We start from the raw sequence: 27094 nt of genomic DNA, 5'->3' as shown, positions 1-27094 counted from the left end.
AACTGGGGAAGGAGGAGGCTGTAACTGTGGATGTCAGGTGACTCTGAGAGGGTGAAAAAGCATCGAGTAATATTGTCATTGTTAAATTATGCCCCAAGGGGTGTTTCTTTATGCAAGTCTATTAGTTAATCACTTCACAGCATTGTATGTTTCACTTTTGCCTAGCAGAAAAAAAGCTGTGAGGGTTTCTTATATGAGTTCTGGTTTAGTTGGAATAATATGATGTGTGCTTGAATTCATGCCAGGATTGAGGTTTGTATCAGCAAGTGTCCCATTCAGTCAGTGCAGCTGTTCCTGGAGTGTTGTGAGAGGAAGTTTGGGCTTGCCTGGTGTTCGTGATGTTGGGATGCACGTTTTCATTAACAGTGTGATGTGTGTCTGACAGTCTGCAGTGTAAACCTGAAATTAGAGTTTTCTAGTGTACCTTTACCTACATAAACAATGTTGTCTTCAAAAGTTGCATTCTTGTTTTGTAGCTGATTTTTTTTTTCTGTCTTTGAAGTGTAGATTCCTTGAAACACTCCACTATGGCTGCCATTGAAACTTTTTGTGATTTTTGTTTCCTACATCAGTCATCTCCAGGTTACCTGAAGGAAATTCTGGAACAGCTTCTTGAAGCTGTAGCTGTTGCCACAAACCCCTCAGGACGCCTCATAAGTGAACTGTTTCAGAAACTTCCTTCTAAAGTGGTGAGTATTTTAGTAATATTGGTTGTGTTCTAAGTTGGAAGCCTGGACATTTCTATATCTGATGTTACAGGCTGTGATGGCCACGCTCAGGGTGCAGTTCTCTATTTCTGTCTCATCAGTGGCAAACTCTGCCTGTTTTTACAGCTCTGTTTCAGAACAGTGGTGAAAGTTTTAGCCAGCAGAATAAATATTCTGAAAATCATCACCATGGATTTGAATTTCAATCAGAACTGGTCCTTTAATCAGTTTATTGATTAATTAGAATTCCTTGTATCTGCTTTATGACCTGGCTTGTCCAAGTTGAAGCCTAGTGCCATATTTTGAGGCTTACACTGTTCTTATCTGCAATTCATCTGATGGCTCATTCTGTGAGCTGTTAGGACAAAAGCTTTGAGACTGTTTATAGTAACACATAAATTAATTTTGTTTTCCAGCAATATCCAGATTATTATGCAATAATAAAGGAACCCATAGATCTTAAAACTATTGCCCAAAGGATACAGGTATGAACATATTAATGTGTCAGGGTACAGACTTGTTTAACAGTGAGCATTCCAGAATGGTTAGAAGTAAAACTTTATTGTAGCAGGAAAGGCAATGTGTTTTGCCCCTGCTATTAAAAAACCTGCACACTGTGGTGATTCAATGTTCTGTGCTGGGTTAGTGCTGCAGAAGTAGCTGTGTGGAAAATCAAGCATTGTAAGTTGTGGAGTGCTGGCTTTGAGCCAGAATATCTCAGGTTCCTTGATTAATGGCTTAAAGCAGTTCCTTGGCAAGTGCTGCTCATGTAAAACGTTGAAGTAGCGAGGCTTGGTCGTGCATTATCATCACCTACTTCTGTTCTAGTGCTATAAATAGATGTTTTGTACTGATGCATTTTTCATCTTGCTTCTCCAGTAATTTGAAATATTGTTCTGTAATTCTAGCATTTTGTGTAGTAGTGAGGGATGGGCCATAGACTAATTGAACTAGAGAATAAAGTTAAAACAGCATTTTGTCAGAACTCTTCAAAATGAAGGTAATACGTTCTATTAAGTGTTTTTTTCAATCTTCTCATTCATGAGCTTTATAAAGACTTAGCATATATGTATGTTACTGTCTTTTTTTGCTTACTTTTTCCAGATACTTATCTGTTGTCTTTATAAGTAAGTTGTTTTCCTGTAAACATTCCCTTTATTGAATATTAATTCCTCTGCTTTTTGTTGTATAGAATGGAACTTATAAAAGCATTCATGCCATGGCCAAGGACATAGATCTTCTGGCAAAGAATGCCAAAACCTACAATGAGCCTGGATCACAAGTGTTCAAGGTTAGTTTCAGTTGTTCATAGTGCAATTTGAGTTCAGATTTTCTTGACTACTTTCTGTGCTGATTCATCCTTAAATAAATCTTGAGCATAAAGCTCTCAAGGCCCTGTTTGCCTTTTTTTTAATAGCTTTTAGTGGTTTTTTTTTTAATATTGCTTTTAGTAAAATTGGGGTACAAAAATGACAAAAAATGAGCTTGAAACTACTCAGATCTTCTATTCAGTTTTTTCAGGCCACTGTGAAAATACTGTGTGGGTGTATTTCAGGCAGACTTTGTTCTATGCTTCATTTCTCATGCAAAATTGTTTTATATCTAAATGTAAAAACACCTTTGTTTTTTTTTTAGATAGCTGGATATATCTGATTACAATATTATTCACTTCCAACATTAAACAAAAAAAATCTTTTAATTGACAGGATGCAAATGCGATTAAAAAGATATTTAATATGAAAAAGGCTGAGATTGAACACAGTGAGTTGGCCAAGTCAAGTCTCCGAATCAGGTACTGCAAATAGAGCTCTTTTTATAATCTCATGTAAAAACCTCTACAGCCATTCCCTTAATTGTGCTGTGGAAAGTATAGTGAGAAATAATTGCTTGAAAACTTAGTTAAGTGTTGTTTTAAAAGTTTTACATTGGTTAAAATAGTTTCTGGAAGAAAGCTTTTTTTTATTGAAGTACTTCTGTGGTGAAATATTTCTGTGATGTACTTGATTATGAAAAACAGTATCAGTGGATCTTTAATAAGTTATGGCCAACTTCCACCACATGTTTATAAGTTAATAACAGAAAATGAATAGGGAATAACAAGGTGCTTTGTTTTATGAAAAGTGTTGGATATTCTTGAACCTTGTTAGGAGCTGAAACCAAAGGGCTCACAGGTAAGTAAGGGCAGAAACACAGAAACACAACCTTGGGCAAAAGATATTTAGAGGGAAGTCCACTCTTGTTTGAAAAGCAGTTTTTAGTAATGAGGAGAGGCAGAGGAAGCTGAAGATCTGGATTTATTAATCAGTGAGGCAGAGATTAGACCTTGACTATGCAGGTATAAAACACTTGATGAGAGTTGATAGCTCTATTTGTGTCATGGGATGATTTTACTTAGGAAGCAACATTTTCTTCCTGTGAAAATCCATAGTGTATGAAGAAGTGATGCAGTCATTTAAAATGTTTCTTAGCTGAAATGCAATTAGATTTCTTCTCATATAAACTTTTTACTTACGAGTAACACTCAGAACTAGGTTTAGATATTGTTTGCCAATATGAGCTGTGTCATTTATCTAAAAAAATTTAAGCAGTGTCCTACAAGTCATTCAAGGAGTTGGGAAGGTACAATCTCTTTATGTATTAGAGCTGGTATTTGGTATTTGGTGATGGGAAACCACTGTTATAATTTCCTGCAAAGGTTTGTATGGTACAACTGGAAACACTGTCACTCCCTTACTTAACTGAAAGGTAGTTTAATTTTTTCTGTGTAGATGGTGTCAGTATTAAAAGTGTTGCCTAGGATTACTGTGTGAAAGAAGTGGAAGTTGCCTGATTGATTTTTACTGCTTGGTGTTTTGAGATATGGTTTTTCTGGTTGGTTTGTTCAGCATCCTTCCCATGGTCGGGTGCATCATTGTTGGAGTGTATAAAAATAAAAAGCAGAAATACTCTTTAAGGAGTAATTCTTGACACGTAGTTGAATCATTTTCCTTCTTAAAAGTATGTGTAGTGCCAGAAGACTTTGATTCTACAGACACTGAGCATACATAGGAGTTTGTTTTGCAGTAACTAGAATTACACATAGGCATAGAGGTTTTCTATTTAAATTGTGATTGTATTTTATTTTTCTCACTGTGTTGGCCATTGATGAAGCTCAGGATGTCAGGGTGTATGTCATATTTATTTCTGAGGCTCAATGGTTTTTCTTGAAAACAAAGCTGATTGTGTAAGAAGGGATGACAGATAAATCACACTGGTATTTGTTAGCTGAATTCCTCTCTTGCACTGCCAAGCCATCTCCACTTCTCAGCTACCTTATTCTAGATGTTCTCTTATGTATTGTGTTCTCAATAGACCTTCAAATCCTGAGGTAATCTGTCAGAATAATTGACAGCTCCCTTCTTTGTTTCTCTAACTTGGGGGAAAAAAATAATGCCTGAAGCAGGCTACAATAATACTGGGCCGAATGCAGAAAAAATTGTGATGAGAGAAAAAGTGTTATGAAAACCAAACCTTTCACCTGCTCTTCTGTATTTCTCTGGTTACTTTTCTTATTGAATCATTATTCTTTTTTTTTGTTTTTTTCTCAAGAATCTGCTTCACAGAATCATTATTTTTATTTAAATTCCTAAATGTTTTATTGTCTGAAAGGGGAGTTCTCCTTTACCTATTGCTGATTTGGGTAAAATTCCCTCAGAAGTTCACTTCAAGTGCATTTTCTATATTTTTCTTCTGCATTTACATCTGTTATTCTTTGTCATTGATGGCTCAAACTCAAATCATCATAATGCTACTAACCTAAGCTTTATCTGTTTCCCCTGTGTTAAAAATCATGTTTTTTATTGCAGAGCTCATTGTCTCCTTTGGCATACTGAACTGCTCTTTGTGGGTGCATTTAACTGTCCTCCCTTAAAGTGGCAAAATTAAATTGCTTGATAATATGCACTGTCAACCAACTTGACAATGACTTTAAGTGTTGATAAAACATGACTGGACCTGTATGATTGGCTTTGTCTGGATGCTAAGGAACAGTTTGTTGGCTGCTTTCACTGCTGTTTAGTCTGAGCTGTGTGTACAGCTATCAATGTTTGAGCTAAACGTTACTTTCCTCTGACTTAGTAAACAAATTCCACATAAATGCTGGAGTACTGAAAGGATCTCAGTATTACTTACCTTTTAGCTTCCAAACATCTGTCTCTGAACCTTTTGGCTGATCTATCAAAGTGATTCTGTAAAAAGCTTTTTTCTTGCTGCGTCTTTTCATGGGTTTAAGGTGGGCCTGTTTTTTTTCCTCCCCTTTCCTTGGCTTGCTTCTCCTGCCTTAAGGACTGCATCAAATTTGGCTGCTTCCAAGCTGACAGGTCCTTCCTCACAGGGTAAAGGCAGTGTTGGGGATGAGAGAAATTCTTCTAACAAATATTATCGGTAAGTAAATTGTGCCCTTGGAGGAAAAGCTGGGTCGTCATCATATGGAAATGCTAAAATTTTGTTTGATTTTCTTCCTCATACCTGCGGTGGTGCTGTGCTTTGGATTAGGTTGAGATAAATGCTGATAACACACTGATATGGTAGTTACTGCTGAGTGAGAAGAATGTGCAGTCCTTCACACCGACTGAGGGATGGTGGCAATGCTCTGTGGGGTGGCTACAGCAGTTGAAACCGGCAGCACAGGGATAAAGCCACCTGGACTGCTCAGCTGTGGCTGGGTGTTGCTGCTCAGGTAGAGAACCTGCTTGTGGAAGTGCATCATGTAGCTGCTCGTGGATCCAAGAGCTGGGCCACTGAACAACAGCAGAGCAGCCAGGGGGTGGGTCAGGTTGCTGAGGCTGGAGTGGCTCAGGTGGACCTGCACTGGCAATGTGAAGGTAAATTACAGTTCCAGGAGCCCATGGCACCTCAGGCCATCAGGGAAGAGGTGCTACATATAGATGTGCTCATGATCCAGGTGTGGACTTGCACACCCTCTAAATGGTATTGCAATAAAAATGACCCAGGTGAATGAAGGCTTTTTGATGAAATGAGGCAAAGCACAGCAAGGACAGAAGCAGAAGTGGCTTCATCAGGCAACAGCCCAGCACCACACACCAGCACTGCTGCCCGGCAGGACTGCTGGGACAGATGGAGCTCAAAGTCATGGACTAAAGGAGCTCAGTGGGTGTTTTAGAGGGATGGCCCACAAACTAAGGGAATGATATCTGTGTTTATATCAAAAGGCAGGAAAGGATGTATTGGAAAGTGTAGGGCCCAGGCATGCACTCAGCCTATCTGCTTTTTCCCAGTCTTCACTTGGCTCCTGCAGGACAAGACTGAGCCCATTTCTGGAGATGCCTGAGGAGCTGATCTTGTAGAAAGGCAGAGAATGTCAGGCATAGCTTATAGTGTAGATGTGAGATACTGTGCCCCAGGTTTGGGACAAAAGAGAGGGATGCTGAAGAAGTCTTGGTGAGACCATAGCCAGTGTGGATGCCCTTTTACTCCACCTAGGAAGCATAGGAGGCTGCTTCATGTTCAGGCACTGTGTGTGCTGAAAATGCCAAAGGTGGGGATGGGGGAATGGGAGGAGATAGAATATACAGCTTTCAGTATGCTGAATTCCTTCTGTAGACGAATCCCAATAAAACAGGATCAAATAACCAAGTTATTAATTGGGAGAGACTTCTTGTCATTGCCCTTCTCCTGCAATTAATCAAATACTCAAGTATACAAAATAGAAGATGTAAGCTGGAGCTCAGCTTTCTGACTATGTTGGATGGACCATCTCATAAAATAGAGGCAGACTCATGGCATGGTAAGAATTCCTCCTGTTAAAGTCTCCAGCCTTCTGTAGTCATGGCTGTGTTCCTGGTCATGGAGTCACAAGCTTCACTTGTTTGCTTACACGCTCTGGGTGACTGTTAATGGTTAATATGATAACCTTTTCCTTTTTTTTCCATTTTCATTTTTCTCTTTTTTTTTTCTTTTTTTAAATTTCTTTCTTTACCTTTTCTCTTTCATAGTAACAAAAGATCAGCCCAAGGGGATCGTTTATCAGCAATAACCATGGCATTGCAATATGGATCAGAAAGCGATGAGGATGCAGCTTTGGCTGGTAGGAACTGAAATGCAGTTTCTCTAATTCCTTTCATTCAAATGTTCACAATGGGCAAATCTGTAGAGCTCCTGATACATTCAAATATATATATTTCAAAAATATTTTGCACTCAGTGTGTAATTCCTTTGAATTTTGCAGCTATTAAGACAGGGTAGGCCAAACTTGCTGGCATGCTTTGAATATTCTGTGTGTTTCCAAGTATACTTACCCGAGCTTTAGGGAGCTGTTGGTTGGTCTTGTTCCTTCTAAAGTGCAACAGAGGAGGAGATACTGGAGAGCACATTGGGTGCTCTGTGCAGCAAAAGAGATTGGTAGTGCTGCAATTGTTTCTTTATTTTGTTATTTACATGATTTCTTCATTGAAAGATGCATCTGTTTAATATATATTACTGGGGCACTTATTTCTTACCTGGTAATTGAACTGTCCTCTTCACAGTTTTCTAGTTGATGGATATGTAGAATTTTTTGGATTTTAGCTCTTGCTGCAATCAAAGGCATTTTGATTCCTGGTTAGCCCAGAGTTCTATTATTGCATCAGAGCAGCTTTCTGGGAGGTGTGGGGAGTATTTATTAGCTGGGTTTTGCTTGTTTGATAGCTGTTATTTTTTTCAAATTGCAGCGTTGTAAAAACATGTAGCTTTTTATATTTTAGTGATTTAAATTCTTGGAGTGATTTAACCACTTTCAGGTGCCATCTTTTCTATGGACATTATTGTCATTTTCAAGGGACCTCTCTCTGGGTGTGAGACATTTGTCTTGCTGCTGTTGAAGCTCTCCTGTCTGTATTGCATTCACCTAGGAGGCAATGTTAATTTTTTTGGAAGACCTGTCATCCCTTAAGATTTTCTGTCCTTCCAGTGTGCTACTTGGACAATCCTATGCTTTCAGTCTCTAGGTGACAAGGATTTTTCTTAAAACCAAGTGGTATTTTTATTAATTGCTCTGCTGTCTCATTTCTTTTCATTCCTCTAATGCTTGTTAAAATAAATGAGAACGGGGCTGCATGGCTGAACATTAATAGAGCTCTCTCCTTCTTGAAACAGAGAACTGAATCTTTATGAGCTTCTTTGGTTGTAGCTGTTGCCTAAGCAATGAACAATATCAGTTTCTGACTGAGAGTTTATCCTGACAGCTGCAGATGGTGTTTTGGTGTGATGGAGCTTGTAGAACATTTCCAGCTCCAGTGTACAAGGATGTGAGCAGCTTCAGCAGCTCCCTTGCTCCTCATTACAAGTCTCTAAAGGCCAGCATAGGTGGTCATTATGTATTACTTACGTGTATTTAATTTTGTAAACCAGATGTTTTGGTTTTTACTGTATCATTTAGAGATGGTTTAAGATGGATGCTGCTTTTGGTTTTACTGGCAGCTATCTTCAGTTGGACAGTGAGCATTCATTGTTGTTTGGGTGCTTTGGGACCACAGAGGAGACAGTGGGGTTTTTTTGTGGTATCTGCTGTGGTAACAGCAGCATGAAAGGGCAATAACTGCCTGTCCCTCTCCTCTGCCAGCGCTTGCTTGGGATATGGGACCTGATGCAACTGCACATTAAAGAATGTCCAGTCTTGCATTAGATTGTTTGTTCCATAGCAAAAAAAAGAATTTTTCTATCTTCTAGTCTGAATAATATATTCTTCTTTGGCTCTTAATATAGCAGGTTTTATATTAGGAGATCACTATAATTTTCTGAGTATGTAAGAATATGTGATGTTTACACATCACTTTTAAAGAACATGCACATCATAATGAAAATGTTTATAGTGTATTTTATGTAAATATAAAAATACAGTAAAACTGTAATGCATAAATGCTTTCATTTTAGTACATTTTTAAATTGCTAATTAATACCTAATTTACTTAGATTTCTTTTTAGGGAATGCCTTGTGTTCTACTTTCAATGCAAAGAAAATACATTTCTTATTTAGGGTATTGAACTGATTTGTTGCTGGCTCAGACATAGCAGAGAACAGCAAATACTTCTCTAGTCCCTTTATGTTTTCTCCTTCATAGAGAAAAGTTATTCTGCTTTTTCTCTTTGTTTCTTACTTTTTGGTGGAGCACTCAGAACTGAGCAATTTGACTAAACAGACCAAACTGTTTGAGTAAACTAAACCATAATTTATTTTTGAAACTGACTTTACCTGATTGCAGTTTCTGAACTGTTGGCCTGTATCTCCATGATCAGGGTACAGGAAAACACAGTGAGAGCTCCAGTGGTTTATTTCTACCCAAGTTACTCTGTCCAGCTCCTGCTTTCCTGGCTGTGGTATGTGCTGGGCTGTTAAGTGATGCTGATTGGCATCATTAGGATAATTCTGAGTGTCTCCCCAGATCAGTACTGAACATCTTCATTGCATGTTTGCACATCTGCTGGTGCCTGGTTGTGTTTTAGCTTTGCCTCTGACCCTGGTAGGTCCCACACGCTGCCGTAGATCTGGTGTCAGCCTGCAGAGGAGCACTGACAGCAGTGTGTTGGTACATTCCGGGTGTCCCCTGGCTTTGTCACCATTTCTTTGTGACTTTACTGAACGTGGATAGAGAGCTCGAAACTGTGCCAGCCTCCTCTGGGCAATAATGGAAATGCCAGCTGGAAACCTGGCATTCGAGAACTGTGTTTTGTGTGGCTGAATTACCCAGTGTGTCATCTGCCAGGCTGTCCATCAGGCTCACAGAGGGGAAAAGGGGTGAATAATTTAACTTCAGCATGTGCAAAGCCACGCAGATTTTATGTTATGTCTGTCTGTAAGGTACAAATTGCACTGTTTGTGTTACTTAGAAGTGTGCAAGGATTGGCCATTTATTGCTTCCCAGTCTGTATTTCCAGTACCAGTGTTTTCTCATTCCTGTTGTGTTTCTGTTGTTCATGTAATGTTTCTCCTAATTTCATCTGCAGTAATTATTAGCTGTTCATAGCATTTCTTTCGTTCATCCTAATCCTGAAACAAGATAACCAGAAAAGTTTGCTATGAAGTTTTTTAATACTTCATGATGAATTTTTCAGTCTAATTATATAATCACTATGAAACAATTATTTCTTCGTTTGCTGCATGTCTTAGAGGTGCATTGTCAGGCTTTAGTGTCAGTTTTTTCTGCTAAGCTTCACAATTTTGTACTGAGCTGTGATTAATACTATCTAAAGGATTGCAATAAAGTGCTTTTTTTTTTTGCCAGTTTGAGGCTCATTAGATATGTGTTGTGTCATTTTCTGAGGTGTGAATCTGACTGCCAGAGAGGGGTTTCCTTTTCTTCTGCTTTAGAACTTTATCCAGCAAAAACTCCACTCTGAGCTGTCCTGCTGAGTTTCCCGTTTTTCTTTTCTCTCTCTGCAGCTGCTGCTCGTTATGAAGAGGGGGAATCTGAAGCTGAGAGCATTACTTCCTTCATGGACACTTCTAATCCTCTTTACCAGCTTTATGACACAGTTAGAAGTTGCCGAAATAACCAGGGCCAGCTCATCTCTGAACCCTTTTTCCACTTGCCCTCCAAGAAAAAGTATCCTGATTATTATCAGCAAATTAAAACACCCATTTCATTGCAGCAGATCAGGTGAGAAAACAGAATGCAAACTACATTTGGTGCAAAACTATTCAAGGGCTTCTTTTATTCCCAGAATCTTCTCTTATGGTCAAGTTGTTGGTACCTAATCTGTGTTTGCACCATCTCTCCTCTACATCTGATTGCTGCTTGTTTCAACTCAGTCTGCATCAGTCTGTCGATCATCTTTTATATATGGCTGCTGTTGGTTTTATTTTCCATTGAGTTTCTTCTGTAATGTGCCTGAAAATTGCCATATGAATAATTCTGAAGGCCAGGTGTGCAGCAGAGATGAAAGTTTTTGCAGAACTCCCTGTTGTTCTCTTTCCTTGACCCTGATGGCGTGATTACCTCTTACTGCCACGTTTTTCTATGTTAATAGTCTTCCATGTGAATTGTAGGAAGACAGTTGCAATTACATTCCTCCTGTCTAGGTCACAGTGTAACTATGGAGAATAATTATTTTCATGATGATGTAGCTGGTCTGGACTGCAGCCAGCAGTTCACCATTTATAAATCTGTGAACCATGAAAGGTCCCTGAGCTGCCAGAGTGCAGCTGTCATATGAAAGACCTGAGTGAAGTGAGCAACGTCTTTATTGAGTGGCTCAAGATGAGCCAATATGATGGGTGTGAGTAGGGTCCTGAGAGCATGAATAGGCTTTAATGGTGCTGCCCAGCCTTGGGGGGCCCAGGCCACTGGGGCTCCAGGCCCTGCCCGAGCCACACCCCAGGAGTGCCAGTCCTTCAGCTTCAGTGAGGGAGCACTGGACCCTCCCACTGCTCATCCCTTTGTAATCCACTCCGATGCACAGGTCTGTACATTTTAGTTATAGCATAATATGATCTGTCAGACTTGGTGTAATTGTTGAATGAGCAGTGTCTTTGTTAAATCAGAAGCTAACAAAGCTGTTTTTTTGGTTTTTTGACTTGTCAGAGGGTGTTTTGCGTGTGCTGGGGAATAAAAGCTGCCACACTGGTTATCTCTCCATCAGGGGCTTTAAGGCATTTTTTCTTATGTCTTAGTACAGCTGTAATAGTGGCAAAGAGAGTGTCTTGCCTTGAACAAAGCACAAAATGTACTTGATGAAAAAAACCCCAGTGAAACTGTGAAGAATCATTGACAGTTGTGAGGAAGCTTTGTGCCTGAATGTACCTAAAAGTATTGGCTCAAACTATGTATAAACAGATTTGTTTGGGAGAGACTTTCCATTAAAAATATCCTTGGTATCAGTTACAGAAAAAATAACTTGTCATAGAGAGGCAGCTGCATTTCTGCTTTCCTGACAGCGTAGGCAGGTTGCATCTGGCTGTGTGAGCAGAGCAGAAATTCCACACAAGTGTATGAAGAACTGTAGATAAAAGTAACTTGACTTACTGCTTGGGAGCTTAAAAAATCAAAAAGGGACAGCCAGGCTTTTAGAAATAGTGTTTGATGCTCACAAGTTAAAGTACAATGTTTATAGTAGTCTTAACTTCTTGCAAATTCTGAAATTCAGCTGTCTTTTAAATTACCGTGTAATCTTCAGTTCTTACTATACCTGAAAAGCTTTGAAGTCATGCATATGGACACTTAATTGATGTGCTTTGGGGAAAACTGGAGCATCATGGCTTTACTGATACTGCAAATATGTCTTTAGGTATTCAAAACTGCCACTCATTAGGGGTAGAGGTTGTTTGTGGGGTTTTGGGTGTTTGGTTTTCTGTGGGGTTTTTTTCCTTCTTTTCTTGTGGTGGTGGTTTTTTTGTGTTTGGTAGTTTGGGGTTTTTTTTTTTGAGATGTACATAAGTAGAGCATATCTTCTGTTCCCAGATGGGAACAGAAAAGTTAAGTGTCCTAGTGGAAAGCTGATGGAGGTGGAGTGAAGCCTGCCAGTCCTGTTTCATATCTGTTTGGCTCTGGCATCTGGCTGCCTCAGCTGTCCTGCCAGAGTGAACTGTGAAATGTGTGGCTGTTGCAAGTTTTACAGCTAGTCGTGTATTTCAGAGAGGTTTGTGTGTGCTAAATGCAGGAAAAGTCTTTAAAATAATTCATGATTTCCAGAGTGTGTGAGTGTGTTTTGTTTTAATGAGATTATACCTATCGCAGCCTCTCAGTCACTCTGGGTGTTGTGAACCTCAGTCATTTGTTGGGTGCTGATCCTGACCTGTTCCTGGATATGGGAGGTAATCATGCTGATGGCTTTTAGTTTTCTCCTAATTTGCTCCTGGCTTGCTGTTCACAGAATCACAGAATAGCTGAGGCTGGAAGGGAGAGACCATCCTGCCCAACCCCTGGCTGTTATAGGGTCACCCAGAGCCTCCTGTCCGCGTCTGTGTCCAGTCAGGTTTTGATTATCTCCACAGATGGAGACCCTGCATCCTCCTAGGGCAACCAGTGCCAGTGTTTGACCACCCTCACAGTAAAAAACATTTGTGTTCAGCTGAAATTTCATTTGTCTTCATTTGTTCCCCTCACGTCTTTCCCAGTCAGGGGGCACAGCTGAGGTGACCGTGGCTCTCCCTTCATTGCCTCCCACCAGATGTTCAACACACTGATGAGAATTCCCTGCCTCAAACAGGACAGAGCTCAGAGCTGGAGAGCAAGAAAATCCTACTTAAAAAGAAAGGCATGATGCTGTCACAGCTATAACTGACATGTGGTAAAAGTGCCTGATGCAAACTTGACATTGCTGGGGAAAAGTCATTCTGTAGTTACAAATAACCACAGGAATAGTCAGGAAATGATGCAGGAGAATGTGTTCAGTTACCAAGTGCATAAGTGCTAGATCCTGGCAGGCTTACAAGAACACTGTTCCTTATTAAATTTTACAGTGCTAAGAAGTGTGATCCCCAAGGCAAGTGGGTCAGGCTTTTTTATACCAGAGGAGGAAGGCGTGCCAGGGAATTCCCTGGCAGCAGCTCTCTCTAAAACATGTGGGAGTACAGGCACTGAAATCAGTACCTTCTCTGGCACACCCCAGTGTCTTGTGCTCCTGGAGCTGTAGCTCAGGTTTAAAAATGTGTGGGGATCTGGTGTAAAACACCCTTGGGTTTGTGTGATTTCTAATTTTGGGGAATTGAAATGAATGTTTCTTGTGAATGTGACCCTTTTTGGACAATGCTCTGTGGCACAAGAATCTAAATGATGCTTTCATGTGATGTGTTGAGGTTCTGTCGAATTTTGTGGTGGCTCTTGTTGATTTTGAATGTTATAGATTATTTGAGTGGAGATTATAGTAAATGTCATCAGCTGGTCAAGCATATTTTGCCATATAACTTAAGCAGTTTTAGCAATATGACAAATAAAGGAGTGGAACTTATTTTGAAATAGTGGGGACTGGTGCCTGGGCTGAAGTTTGAGATTATGGAGAACTTCTGTGTTTCTGTTTGCTTGATTTATGAATGAGCCAATTGGGAAGAGAAAATGACATCTCTAATATTTTGAATATATTGTAAATTTTTACTTTATCTTGAGATTTAGGAGTTCTTTCATTCCTTTTGTTAGTTAATATATTATTTGGTGAGTATTGTGTATTTTTGAAATCTTCTGTTTGTGTAACCAGTTTTCCTACCTTAGCAAGTACTTTCAGTGCATATGGTAAGTAAGGCCTTTATAAAATCACAGGTTCAAATAAACAACGTTGCCAATGAAAATTCTCTCCCAAACAAATCTGTTTATACATAATTTGAGCCAATACTTTTAGGTATTTTACAAGAAGACTGTCATCCTCAATAGGACATTTGTCAAATGTATCTCTTGACCCTACTCATTCTTTGTTACTGGCTTGTTTTTTTCCTGAAGAGGCAGGACTAGCACTTCACAATTTCCGAATACAAGTAAATAAGTTGGATCATCTGGTGTTTGAATTTTTTCAGTAGCAAATTTTTAGGCTAAGTGTGCATCTAATAAATGGATCTTTTGATTATATGGAGAGAGTATCTCTCTCATCATCAGTCCTTTCACATACTCCATCTGAAAGGACTAATGTGTTTCCAGTACACATTTTAGGGAGTTGAGTGCCAACTTACAGTATTCTTTTAATTGATATTCTGATTTCAAACAAATTACATGTCAGTGTTCTTTTGGGCTTAGTAGCATTATGAAACTGTAGCCTTACTTTTAAACTTTTTTTTTGCTTATTTTGCAACGTCATTATGTTTAAAATGAAATTCTTTCTAGTTTTACCCATGCTTTCAGGTACAATTATATCCCTGTCAATCATTTTCATAGAAATTTCTCTTAGTTTCTAGTATGTAATTTGTATTATGTTGGCAGTGACTTTCACTAGAGCTATGGGTTTTAGTTTCAGCCTCACTTTGTGAAATAAACTGATGTTATAAAATCCTTTCATCCTAAGATTGGTGAGATGGCTTGTTAAAAATTTACTGTGAAGCATCAGTTCATCCTCTAAATCCAGAGAAGTCATGATGCTTGAGTTCTGCTGAGTTTGAGTGTAACTAAATCTGTTCGAAGTACTTATGTGAATAACCTACCTAATTAATCATCCTATTGTTTGCTGACAGCACGTACAGAGAGGAGAATGGTAGGAGAGGGGGTTCTTTGCAGAATAGAACTGAATCTCTTTTGTGCCCGTACATTTTTCATTCCTCACACCTCTGGTTGGAAGTTGTCACTTTCCAAACCATTCAGTCTAAGTCTGGATTTTTACTTTTGCTGTCAGGTCTTTGATGAACACAACGGTGAATGTAAATTGTTTGCTTAAAATCACATAGCCTGCACCTTGATTTTTGGGTTGTGGAGAAACAAATGTTGGTAGCAGCAAGCTTGGGACTGAAAGGTTTTATACTAGATTTATTTTGTGGTAGTGATAATGCTCCATCAAGCAGGGTGACGTTCAGCCAGGTGCTGCAGAAACCAGACTGGGTTTAAAGGTGGTGTGTGAATGGGAATGTGCCAGGCAGGAGGGTGAGGAAGGTGTGAAGGAGGATAGCTGTGGTTTGCAGCTTGTGACAGGCTTGGGGGTTGTGTTTCTGCAGATTAATATTTTCTGCTGTGTGTAATGAAGTGTTGGAAGGTTTAAAAAAGTAAGATAGCACTTTCAGCAAGAAAACACATCAAGTTAAGCATTAACTCATGTTGATTCATGTGTTTAGCCTATGAAAAATGGCTTTTTTGTTGTTTTTAGTCCTCTTGTAACTGTTTTCACATGAAGTGCACTTCGCACGTAGCACCAGTCAAGGACCAGGTGTTTTTTTAAGAGAAGGCACAAATTGAAGAGTTTAACGTGAGGGGTGCTGGGCACTTTTGGCTCTCACTGAAGGTGAGTGGAATTGATGAAGGGAAGGCAGTGTTTGGGGCTGTGCAGAGCTGGCCTGCCCTGAGGTCAGGGCTCAGGGGCACTGCAGCAGTCTCAGCAGGCTGTGCTGCTGCCTCACCTGTGAATCTCACCCGAGTATGAAAACAGGACTTCAGTCTCCACAACTTCCAAAATTACTGAAGCCGTTCTTTGAGGAGACATGTTGCCCTAATATAACAAGTGGAAGATGTTACTAGAGAATCAAAAAATAAATCCCCTTCCTGTAGTTAGAGCTCTTTGACTATTGATTTATCATGAGAATGAAGATATTACAGAACTGTTTTGCACTGTGTAGCTAGTGAAATAACTGGCTGGTATTTCTCTTTTGCAGAACCAAGCTGAAGAACCATGAATACGAAACTTTAGATCAGTTGGAGGCTGATCTGAATTTGATGTTTGAAAATGCCAAGCGCTACAATGTACCCAATTCTGCCATCTATAAAAGAGTGCTGAAAATGCAGCAGGTTATGCAGGTATGTGGAGGAGAACAAGCAAAAGGATATAACTTCTCATGTAAATTCATTTCCCTAATGGATATTTTTCCAAAATCATTTTTAACTAGACCTTTATTTGCAGAAGTATTTCATGCTTAAGGGGAAGTATGGGAATGAAGAGCATCACAAAGTGATTTTTTTCTCAGCTCACCTGCTGCTTTCTGTGATTTCTTGCAGTCACTTTTTTCCTTACTATGACTCCTAACTCAATTAAATTGTGAGAAAATTGATGATGCAGGGTTTTTTTAGGGTTTGCATGCAACTGGATAATACTAGAACCCTTCAGATTTCATTAAGTGTTTCAGCTAAGTGCTGCAGTCTGAAATGGCATTGTTTTCAAATTGGTTCCTCAAAAGTTGTTCTGTCAGTTAGAAAGAGCTATACTGCTGTTAAATTCTGTTCTAAAAGTGTCCAGCAGTGAGGGTTTGTTTTCCTCACGCATGTAAAATGGGTTTGTCAAGGGTTTGTTCTTTCTTCAGGCAAAGAAGAAGGAGCTTGCTAGGAGAGATGACATTGAGGATGGGGACAGCATGATTTCTTCTGCTACATCGGATACTGGAAGCTCAAAAAGGAAAAGGTATCTGCTTCTGTAGTTCCTGCAGGCCGTGACATTGCTGCATTTTTCATTTGTTAAAGAGAGTATTAAGCCATGGCTTTTAGCATTTGTGTAAGGATTTGTAATTCTGAGACATCATTAAGTGTTGATTCTAATTAATTCAAAACTATTTGCTGACTTTTATTTCCCTTGTTTGGTCTATTAGTTGACAGTTGTCAACATCAGTTGTAAGTGAAATGGACACTGTAATAGCACTGGATTAGGTAATTTTGTCAGTGGATTTCAGGATTTTTTGTGGGGAGATTGTTTTATTTTAGCCTGACAAATAGATAAACTGATTATAAGAGGTTGATTGTGTTGGGTCCTGTAACATAAACCAAATTCCCAGTGATTTGCAATAGGCTCTTTTATTAAGCACAATGATGGCTTATGGGAGGTATTCTTTACAGTGATAGCTGTTATGCAATTAATACTAGTGATGCATTTCACTCCAGCAAGGGCTAGTTTCTCAAGTCTGCCTCGTGGTATCACTTGAAATAAATTCCAGCTCTGATAATATTACTGCAGTGGTAGTAATAGCCAGTGTAAAATTCAGCATCTTTCTTTGGTGTTGCTTATGACCTTCAGCTTCCTGGGTATTTGTTTCTTGTTTTGTCAAAGTAACAGCAGTTGTGGGGGGAGGAAGGGAATGGAGTAGAGCATCAGTAACGAGTCACTAAAGTGCAATCAACTAAGTGCAACAATGTACACTCATTAAAAATCTGCAGAGAGAAAATATGAGCATGGATTTAGGAGGTGGTGCAGTGTAGGGATGCTGGGAAGAAGAAATGTAGTGGAAAGGAAAGGCAGACCACAGAACCAAGTAATCAAAAAGGAACAAATTGCAAAAATTGCTAGCTTTGTGATCTTCAGATTCAAAAAGAAGTACTAACCTAATCAAGCAAGTCAAATTGTCATTGGTGTCCTTTTAACCCCATGTTGCTTTTGATCACCTTGTGCCAAATAATACTGAAATACTTAAAAGGAAAAAATCTGTCAGGCCCTGTCATCTAAGAACAATGAAAGAGGAAAGAGAACAAGGGATTTGCCATGTTCATAGGCAAGGGAAATCAGAATGATGCCTGAAGAGAACCTGGAAACGCTTTTGATGTTGTCAGTTTGATACTTGTTATCCATTTCACTTGCTGAATGATAGCAAGGAAAAGAAGGTTGTAAATGCTGCTGGTCACAGAAGTGAAGCCATGAGAGGAATTCCAAAATGTTGCTGGAAAAGGAGACTAATAACCCATGCAAAATTCATCCCACTGGGAAAATAACAGCTACCCAGAGGAAAGTTGTTTGACTGTCCCCTTTTATGTATCAAATGCATCACCTGAATCTTGAGTATTGGCAGGCCTTTTGCTATTTCTGCTTTGGTTTTCCTTTGCCTGCTTCTGTTGAAATGAGTGAGAAAAATCTGGAAACATGTTAAAATGGGGAATTTGCCAGCATGTCTATGTTCTGGCATTGCTCACTTGCTAGTGTGAACAACCAACCAACATTTGCCAACAGTGGTAATGTTTAGCCTAGAGAACGTATATTTTGAGTTTTCTTTGTTGTTAGTTTTCTTTAGTTATTTCACTGATCTCACCAAGGAGCAAGAGTTATCTGAGGCATGAGACTATGCTGAATTAGGATATTTTAAATGTGTGGGGAAAAGATCCAGATGATGGAAAATCTGTGTTGCAGTTTGGTTTCTTACAGGTTGTACAGGGATATTTTGCACATTCTGCAGTTGAAGGTAGTTTTTGTGATGGTTGTTGCCTTTGCAGATAATATAATAGTCAAAGTTACAACTACCTGAATAAGTCTTAAGGAGATTGCAGCTTTGAAGGCTGTTTACAGGTGCTTTGTATTGAGTGTATTGCTGAGTGCCCCAGTATCTGAGCTGAGACTATATATTATTGACATAAATTTTCCTCTCCCTTATCTGATTTGCTTATAGGCCATGTAATATGTGTGCAGGGAGCCATGTACTGTTTTCTGACAAGCTCTGTCAGATTTCTTGAGACAGCCATAACAGCTACACACAGGATGACTGGAAAGTTTGTGGAGGTAGCATGTACCATTTTCTACCTGGGTTTGCAGTTTTGGTGAGCTTCATTGACTTTGAACTTCATTTGGATTGACAGATAATTAACCAATTCCTTCTGCTACATCCTTGATGTTCTTATTTGGTACTGAAGAATGTACAGAATTACTCTGAGATAAATAGCTCATGTCTTTGGTTTTCTGTGTTCAGCAGAAGTAGTCTTGAAGGTACTGGCTGGAGGTTTTTACCCTGTTCACTCTGGATCTCGAGCTCTTGGATTCAGATGCCTGATTGACTGGTCTGTTTTCTCTGCAGCTGGAAAGTGCTCAGAGCTCCTTTTGGCCTTTGCACTTTGAAAAATGAGTTAGTTGGTTTATTTTGTAGAACACTTAAGGTCAATGAGAGAACAGTCATCTCAAAGAGTCATTTCCTGTTTCAGTATCAGGCTCCTGGTTGGTTATGATGCTGTCATCATTTGCAAATTCTAGTGGACTGTATTAATATTGAAATTCTTGTGTGTGTTTAGGTGGTTGTGGTTGTTTCTCCATGGCAGAGGATAATGTCATTGTGATATTAGTGTTGGAAGTGGGGAAAGGAGTCCCTGACATTTATTCTTTTCCTTTGTGTTCTTCTTAACCTGACAGTAAAAAGAACATACGAAAGCAGCGGATGAAGATCTTGTACAATGCGGTTCTGGAAGCTCGAGAGCCAGGCACAGGCAGGCGGCTCTGCGATCTGTTCATGATTAAGCCATCCAAAAAGGACTATCCAGACTACTACAAAATCATCCTGGAGCCAATGGACCTGAAGATGATAGAGCACAACATCCGCAATGACAAGTACGCGGCGGAAGAGGCCATGATTGAGGACATGAAGCTCATGTTCCGGAACGCCAGGCATTACAACGAGGAAGGCTCCCAGGTACTCACTGGGGTCAGAGCCACACTTCCCTCTGCTGCTTTGCAGACACAGACTTCTGTTAGGATGGTTTCACTTTGACTATTACTTGTATTATTTGTTGTAATTGTTTATTGGACGAAAGTAGAAATTCTCAGAACTTCTGAGAAAGGATGTCTTAGAAGGAAACCAGCTTTCTTTTCATGGAAGTGGAGAGTGTGGGAGATCAGACTAGAAGACCTCACTTGTTTAGCTTAACAAAATGAGTCTGAAAGGAATATGGTTTTCATCTACAAGTATTTTGTTGGGTGTGTCTATATAGTAATGTTTCTCAGGCAGCAAGAATGACATGAAACAGGGTGGTGGTAAGAAATCTCCAGCTATTTCTGACAAGAAACTTGATCAGCTGCTGCACAGGACTTCATCACCAGGATTGGACTTGAAGACCCAGGACTGTTCTAGTCCTTGGTACCTTGATGGAATCACAGTAGTTCAAGGGGTCTTTCATTGCTCTGCAGAAGGGTTTGAGGAGGAATTTGATAACACAGCTGCCCCTTGCCATTTTGTAGTCTTTGAAATAGAAATATAGCTTAATTGGATAATTTCTTCAACATTTGTAGCTCTCTGATTTAGATGCTGTCATCAGTTCTGCTTTCCTGTGTAAGTCAGTTAAAATGAAAGGCTTATTTCTCAAATGTACACCTTAAATAAATTACTCAGTTTTGCTTTCAGCTTTTCCAAACTCAGATTTAAGTGTTTCTTAGGAGCTAGTTCTAAACTAGTCTAACCACAGTAAACCTTGTTTTGGCTGGATTTTGATTACTTTACTGATTAATAGGTGTACAATGATGCCCATATGCTGGAAAAGATCCTAAAAGAAAAAAGGAAAGAGCTGGGACCCTTGGCTGAAGATGATGACGTTGCATCCCCTAAACTAAAGCTAAGTAAGACAACCTTGTGCATTGCCTTGTCTCATTTCAAAACTAACAACACAGTACAGGTGAACAGATCTTCCTTTTAGAATAGACATATTCTGCACAACTGTTAACACTGACAAGGAAAGTAGAATTACATTTTCAAAATCTTGACAGCAATGGCATGTCTTTATTATACAATAGAATTAAGTTGTTGCATATAGTGTTTTCTAAGAAAAGTAACTTTGAAGAAAAAAGACCTGGGAATGTGTGGAATGAGTGAGATTTAGTCAGGTAGTGTTATTCAAATGTTAGATGGTGCACTATGTGCCCAGTAAAGTAAGGGGCTTCTCAAACTGAGCAAATCTCTTAATTTCCTTGGTTGAATGTCTGGGATTTTCACAGAATGATATAAAAAAATGTGAACTTGGTTTGATAGATTATTGAAAGCTATGAAAAACTTGGAAGTGAAGTTTCCCATGTCTGTTCCTAGAGCTGTTGCCCTTACAAAGTTGCTACTACTCAAATCTTATGCTCTCTTAATATGTGTTCAGAACTGAGCAAACTGAGAAGGATAAAACTGCACAAAAAGCCTTAAAGAAAATAACTGCACCCAGTTCTCTTGCAAATTAAATGTGTAGCTCTTAGGTAAAGTACAGGTGTAGAGAACTCTCAGGTAGAGTCTGTACAGTGCAGTAACAGAGATCCTGAGTTAATCAAAAGGCCAACCTGATAATCCCATGGGAGGCCTTAATTTACATTTTACGTGTAATAATCCTTTCTAATTTGCCATAAACATGTCATAAAGAAATCTGATAATATTTTGAATACTTAATTTTCGTGGTAACGAAACCCCTGTGATGACTGGATTTTTAACAGCTGCAGGGAGATATTCATGTAGAGCTGTAAGATCAAAATGAGTTTAGAGGACTTTGTTAATGATGTTAGGTAAGAAAAGGTGTTTTCTGTGCTGAAGCCTGAGAAGGCCTTTGCCAGGTGGAGCGTGGAGCAACATATTCTGTGTTTGCCAAACAGAACATTAGAAAAAAAACTATACAATTATGAAAAATAAGGGAAGCTGCAGCCTGGGATGGGCTCCATGTTGTGAGGCTTCTGCTCACACCATGAGGTGGTTCTTCCATGAGCAATTCTCCGGTTTCCACTGGAGATGGACAAAGAAATGTTCCAGTTCTCAGCTTTGTAACTGTAACTTCTTTTTTGTTTTTGTCATCTTAGGTAGGAAAAGTGGCATTTCTCCTAAAAAGTCCAAGTACATGACTCCAATGCAGCAGAAGCTGAATGAGGTATACGAAGCCGTGAAGAACTACACGGACAAGCGCGGCCGGCGGCTGAGCGCGATCTTCCTGCGGCTGCCGTCCCGCTCCGAGCTCCCCGACTACTATGTCACCATCAAGAAGCCCGTGGACATGGAGAAGATCAGAAGCCATATGATGGCAAATAAATACCAGGATATCGACTCCATGGTGGAGGACTTTGTTATGATGTTCAATAACGCTTGCACATACAACGAGCCGGAATCTTTGATTTATAAAGATGCCCTGGTCCTGCATAAAGTTTTGCTTGAAACTCGGAGAGAAATAGAAGGAGATGAGGATTCTCATGTGCCCAACGTCACTTTGCTGATTCAGGAACTTATCCATAACCTTTTTGTGTCTGTTATGAGCCACCAGGATGATGAGGGCAGATGCTACAGTGACTCCTTAGCTGAGATTCCTGCTGTTGATCCCAACTTCCCAAATAAACCTCCTCTGACTTTTGATATTATCCGAAAAAATGTTGAAAATAATCGCTATAGAAGATTGGATTTGTTCCAGGAGAACATGTTTGAGGTACTGGAGAGGGCACGGAGAATGAATAGGTGAGCAAACCCTTATTTTTCAGGTATCCTTTATCACGAGTTTTGCATTTAATGTTAAACAATGGCTGAAGGTTTTTTAAGGTGTTTGCTTTCTTTGATATGGGTGTTCAGAAAACTAAATCTCAAAAGCTCTGTCAGGTCTTCAATGGAATGTTTGCTTCCATTAGAAAACAAGGAAGGGAGTTAGTTTTCTGCCAAGAGATAATTTTGACAACAATCATCCAAAGGAGCACCTTATGAAAAACAGGTTTCTGCTAACTTCCATATTGAAAAAATGAAGAGAGCTGTTCACTAACTGCTCAAACAATGACTTACTCTTTTGGAGCAATCACACTTGGATGAATTATGGTAACACCGTGCACAAAATATAAACACTTGCAACTTCTTGTAGTATTTTGCTTGAATTCAGTAGCCTTTTTGGGAATGTGCAGGTGAGAGCCTGACTGTGAAGGAGAGGAAGTAAAAAATTATCTTAAAACATCTACTAAGAGGAGTATGGATAATTAAAATAAGTCAGTTTTGTTAATAATACTGTTATTACTCAAGTTTTTAGAAGTTAACAGATTGTAGAGGTCCAGTGACAAGTAGCCTTGGTCACACCTTTGATTTTCCTGGCATTTCAGGACTGGTGTGTACAAAAACACTGGTTTGGGTAAACTATAATGCATATTGACAGTGGACTAAAAGGTGAAGCATCACTTGATGCTTCATGGCTTGAAGTCAGTCTCTGCTGCTGCTTATGAGTAAGCACAGAAATCTCCTGGCAGAGTGAAGATCAGTTTTGATTGATCACAAAGAGTGGTGATTGATGGGTGTGTTTAGGCTCCTGCTTGACCCTGCACAAACTGTGTCTTTGCCCTGTTGCTCATGTTTTTGTACAGGACTGATTCAGAGATCTACGAGGATGCAGTGGAACTTCAGCAGTTCTTCATTAAAATTCGAGATGAACTGTGTAAAAATGGAGAGATTCTGCTGTCACCTGCTCTCAGCTACACCACCAAGCACCTTCACAATGATGTAGAAAAGGAAAAGAAGGAAAAGCTGCCCAAAGAAATAGAGGAGGATAAGCTCAAAAGGGAGGAGGAGAAGAGAGGTAGCTACCTTTTTTTCGCGAGTTTTGAATGTACTAAATGAAAAATGTACCCACAGGTAGGATGTCTACGTGAGCTTTGCCTGCTGAAAGGGCCTTAATAGTCTGCTTGTCCCCCAGTCTTTTATTTCCAGGTTATGAGACATTTATTTTGATCCTTATCAGCCAGATCAGAGGGCTTTTAAAAAGAGATGTAGGTAGGTATTAACCCTATGTGAACTCCTTAATCAGAATACATTGGGGTACCAATATTATTTCAAGGATATTGTAAAAGAAAACTATAGTTTTTTACTTGAGCTTTCTGCTGATAAAAACTTAACAATGAATATTCCCATTGACCTTTTAGTCATTTTCTTTTTGACAAGTACTGGTGGTGTCTATGATCATGCTTTTAACACTGCTGAAGAGCTGAGGTTTGGTAAGCCTTTTGTGTTTTTACTTGGCTACTGTGAGTTTGAAGAGGAGTGGGCTTGCACTGTTTTGTAGGGCATGAAGCCTACCCTGAAGGTCCTTTATTTCACAGTTCCTGGCTATTTCTGTCCATGCTCCATTATACACCATATTTAAAGGAATAAATAAGTTCTCCAATTGCACTTTTCCACAGAGAGGAGTAGAGCTGTTGGCAATTTTGTCCTTGAATTATCTTTCTAACATGGTTCATCTTCCCTCATAGATGTCAGCAGCAGTAAAGTCTGGTTACTCCAGGCTCAGAGTGAGGCACTGACATCAGGAATCTTGCCTAATATGGAAATGTGACATTACTAACATCTGGTTTTCCCTTCTTGAAATAAGAAGCTGAAAAGAGTGAAGATTCCTCTGGATCAGCTGGGCTGTCAAGTTTGCATCGAACCTACAGCCAGGACTGCAGCTTCAAGAACAGCATGTACCATGTGGGAGATTATGTGTATGTGGAGCCTGCAGAGGCCAACCTGCAGCCTCACATCGTCTGCATTGAGAGGCTGTGGGAAGATTCAGCTGGTAAGGATGTCCTTACTGCAGCAAAACAGTAGAGTGAAACTTAGTATTTGAAGCTTTCAATTTAATATTTTTTCCTCTGTAGATGTTACTTACTTTATTTGCAGAACTGTTTGGACCAGTGAGTGTTTTTTGTTGTTGTTGTTTCTGAGTTCCTTTATTCTAAAAGATATTACAAATAGAATAGAAAATTCTTGGAACAGCATGTGCTCTTTTTGGTGTTCATTTCTGCCTACCCTCAAATTGTAAACCTTGCAGGGATGGGATTCTGAGTGGGATGGACTCCTTGTAATTTAGGTGCAAACTGCTTTTCTGTGCTGAGAAATCTGAACCAAATCTGGGCACAGGTTTCCTTTGCTTTAGAAAAATAGTACATATTTGTAACTTCTTTATAAATCATTGTTTTCAATTTGAGTTTGTCACCATGTAATTTGTCATACCATAAAATGAAAGAAATAGTTCTTAAAAAACTTAAAAGTTACCTGAGATTCTTTAAATAATCAGGTGATTGTTGTGTGGACTTTCAAGCCATTTCAAGGCCTGAAAGTCAAGATCTATGAATAAGAATTAATTTCTCCTTTATTTTGCTGAGTCAGGTTTTATTGGAGAAATAATACTTGGCAGGCTTTTTAAACCTGGTTTTCCTTTCCTGAAAAGTTTAATGAATATTGCCCTGTTTAAAAGCAGGTTGCTCTTAATATAAATGACTACCTGGCTATTTGATTAATCAGTCAATCTCTAATTGTTCTTACTTGGCTCATGCACTGGAGAATGTCATTTTACATTTTTTTCTTTCTATCTCCCCTCCCTTTTTTTTGTTTTCTATTTTAAAGGAGAGAAATGGCTCTATGGCTGCTGGTTTTATCGACCAAATGAAACGTTTCATCTTGCAACTCGAAAATTCCTGGAGAAAGAAGTTTTTAAAAGTGATTATTACAATAAAGTTCCTGTTAGCAAAATTTTAGGCAAATGTGTGGTCATGTTTGTCAAGGTGAGAGACTGTTCAGGGTAAGAGTAATTTATAAAATAAGTAATGCTTTCTGCTATTTCCTGTAGAGCTGTAGGCACTCTAACAGAGACATTCCACTAACATCTAAATAAAATAGGTGGGCTGTTTGTATTTTCCTTTGCTTCCTGAGATACGTGGTTCACCCAGGTGATGGAGTTTCCCTGTGCTGGTTGATCTGTGTTTATGATCACTCCCAACTTAGTGAGTGTGTCCTTTTTCCAAGTCAAAGCTCAGAAATCTTGTGAGGGTGATTTCAGGCTTCAGATCTTGTACTTGTTAATGCACTGGCTTGGTAAATGAATAAAACCTAATTTTTCTCACATGCCAACCTGTACTGAATTAGCTCCTTCTCCAAGGGTGGGATTTCTTGTAACTGAAACCATGAGAGGGAAGTTCACTTGTGTCTGTGGGATGTGGGTGTTGCTGAAATATTTCGTATTTTTTCTTCAATCCGCAGGAATATTTTAAATTGTGTCCTGAAAACTTCAGAGATGAGGATGTCTACGTGTGCGAGTCACGCTATTCTGCGAAGACAAAGTCTTTTAAAAAGATTAAACTGTGGACTATGCCTGTGAGCTCTGTCAGATTTGTCCCACGAGATGTGCCCCTGCCTGTGGTCAGAGTCGCTTCTGTGTTTGCCAATACAGACAAAGTAGATGAGGAGAAACACAGTGAAACACTGGAGGACAGTAAGGTGGGAGAAAGTATCCTTCATCTTGAAAAGGTATGCAAGGGGAACGTTGATTGTATTTGACAGAAAGAGAATGACAAAATATTAGCCCTCATGGCTTGGGTTTCACCACATCCAGACACAGTAAAATAGAAATGAATATAATATTTCTGTTATAAATGGTATTATAGACATTTGTAAATAAACACAAACAAAATGTAAATAGACATAACAGATAACAATAAACTATGTAAATGTTTGTTACATTCAACAGCCTCTTTCCTGTGATCATGTGAAGGGCTTGGTTGGGTTTTTTACCACTCCAGAAAATTACACTTTTACTGTAAAGCCTGCCCTAAGCCTAAAGAACCAGTAGAACTAAAAGAGTAATTTTAGTTCATGGCAGTGCTGAAATGCTTTATTGTGTAGCATTTCACTAAAACAGTCAGTAGCTAGGCAGCAGGAAATAATACATAATATTCTGTTGTTTGTGGCCTGTTTGTGGTTGATAACTAGTTTCTTGTCAAAATGCTTAAGAGTATTTCTGTCCAACATAGTAGATAAAATGTTTCATTTTTTTTACCTAGAGTGAGAAAATAAATAAATTTAGGTAAACGTATTAAAATAATTAAAATTTAATTAGTTGTATCTGAAATAAATTTAGAGCCATAAAAAAGAGAATCATAAAATATCATAAATCAGAAAAATCTACTTTGCCTTGAGTTCTCTAACAGAACCTGAGAACACAGTACCCAGCACACCCGTTGTCAGCTTTTGTCAGACACTTAGTATGTATTAGTGTATTTATTCACATCATGACAGAAGATGGAGTTAATTCTCCTGAGAGAACGAAAACTCATAGGATCTTTTCCTTCCACACCTTGGGAGACAAGCCTGTGTTTCCTTGGCTTTC

The 27094-nt window shown here is 39.2% G+C and overlaps 1 protein-coding gene across 20 annotated transcripts in view; it reads left to right on the top strand.

Annotated features, from left to right (window-relative positions):
* The window catches only part of PBRM1 (polybromo 1), a 56461-nt gene that overhangs the window by 7750 nt on the left and 21617 nt on the right, over window positions 1-27094 (top strand). For 15 of the 20 annotated variants that reach the window (XM_048315298.1, XM_048315296.1, XM_048315291.1 and 12 more), the window contains 16 exons: window positions 573-689; window positions 1124-1192; window positions 1900-1998; window positions 2414-2499; window positions 5031-5129; window positions 6701-6792; window positions 10123-10339; window positions 15958-16099; window positions 16600-16697; window positions 19392-19668; window positions 20483-20588; window positions 21795-22437; window positions 23319-23530; window positions 24320-24505; window positions 25336-25493; window positions 25969-26235. In XM_048315298.1, the coding sequence (XP_048171255.1) occupies window positions 573-689; window positions 1124-1192; window positions 1900-1998; window positions 2414-2499; window positions 5031-5129; window positions 6701-6792; window positions 10123-10339; window positions 15958-16099; window positions 16600-16697; window positions 19392-19668; window positions 20483-20588; window positions 21795-22437; window positions 23319-23530; window positions 24320-24505; window positions 25336-25493; window positions 25969-26235 (2868 nt within the window). The remainder of the gene's footprint in view (window positions 1-572; window positions 690-1123; window positions 1193-1899; window positions 1999-2413; window positions 2500-5030; window positions 5130-6700; window positions 6793-10122; window positions 10340-15957; window positions 16100-16599; window positions 16698-19391; window positions 19669-20482; window positions 20589-21794; window positions 22438-23318; window positions 23531-24319; window positions 24506-25335; window positions 25494-25968; window positions 26236-27094) is intronic. The other 5 variants (XM_048315310.1, XM_048315301.1, XM_048315300.1 and 2 more) reach the window with 2 other exon arrangements.

The sequence above is a fragment of the Corvus hawaiiensis genome, chromosome 11 (genome assembly GCF_020740725.1).
Source record: "Corvus hawaiiensis isolate bCorHaw1 chromosome 11, bCorHaw1.pri.cur, whole genome shotgun sequence".
Taxonomy (NCBI): Eukaryota; Metazoa; Chordata; class Aves; order Passeriformes; family Corvidae; genus Corvus; species Corvus hawaiiensis.
Note: the sequence above shows the minus strand (reverse complement) of the source record. Positions and strands in the feature narration are given on the sequence as shown.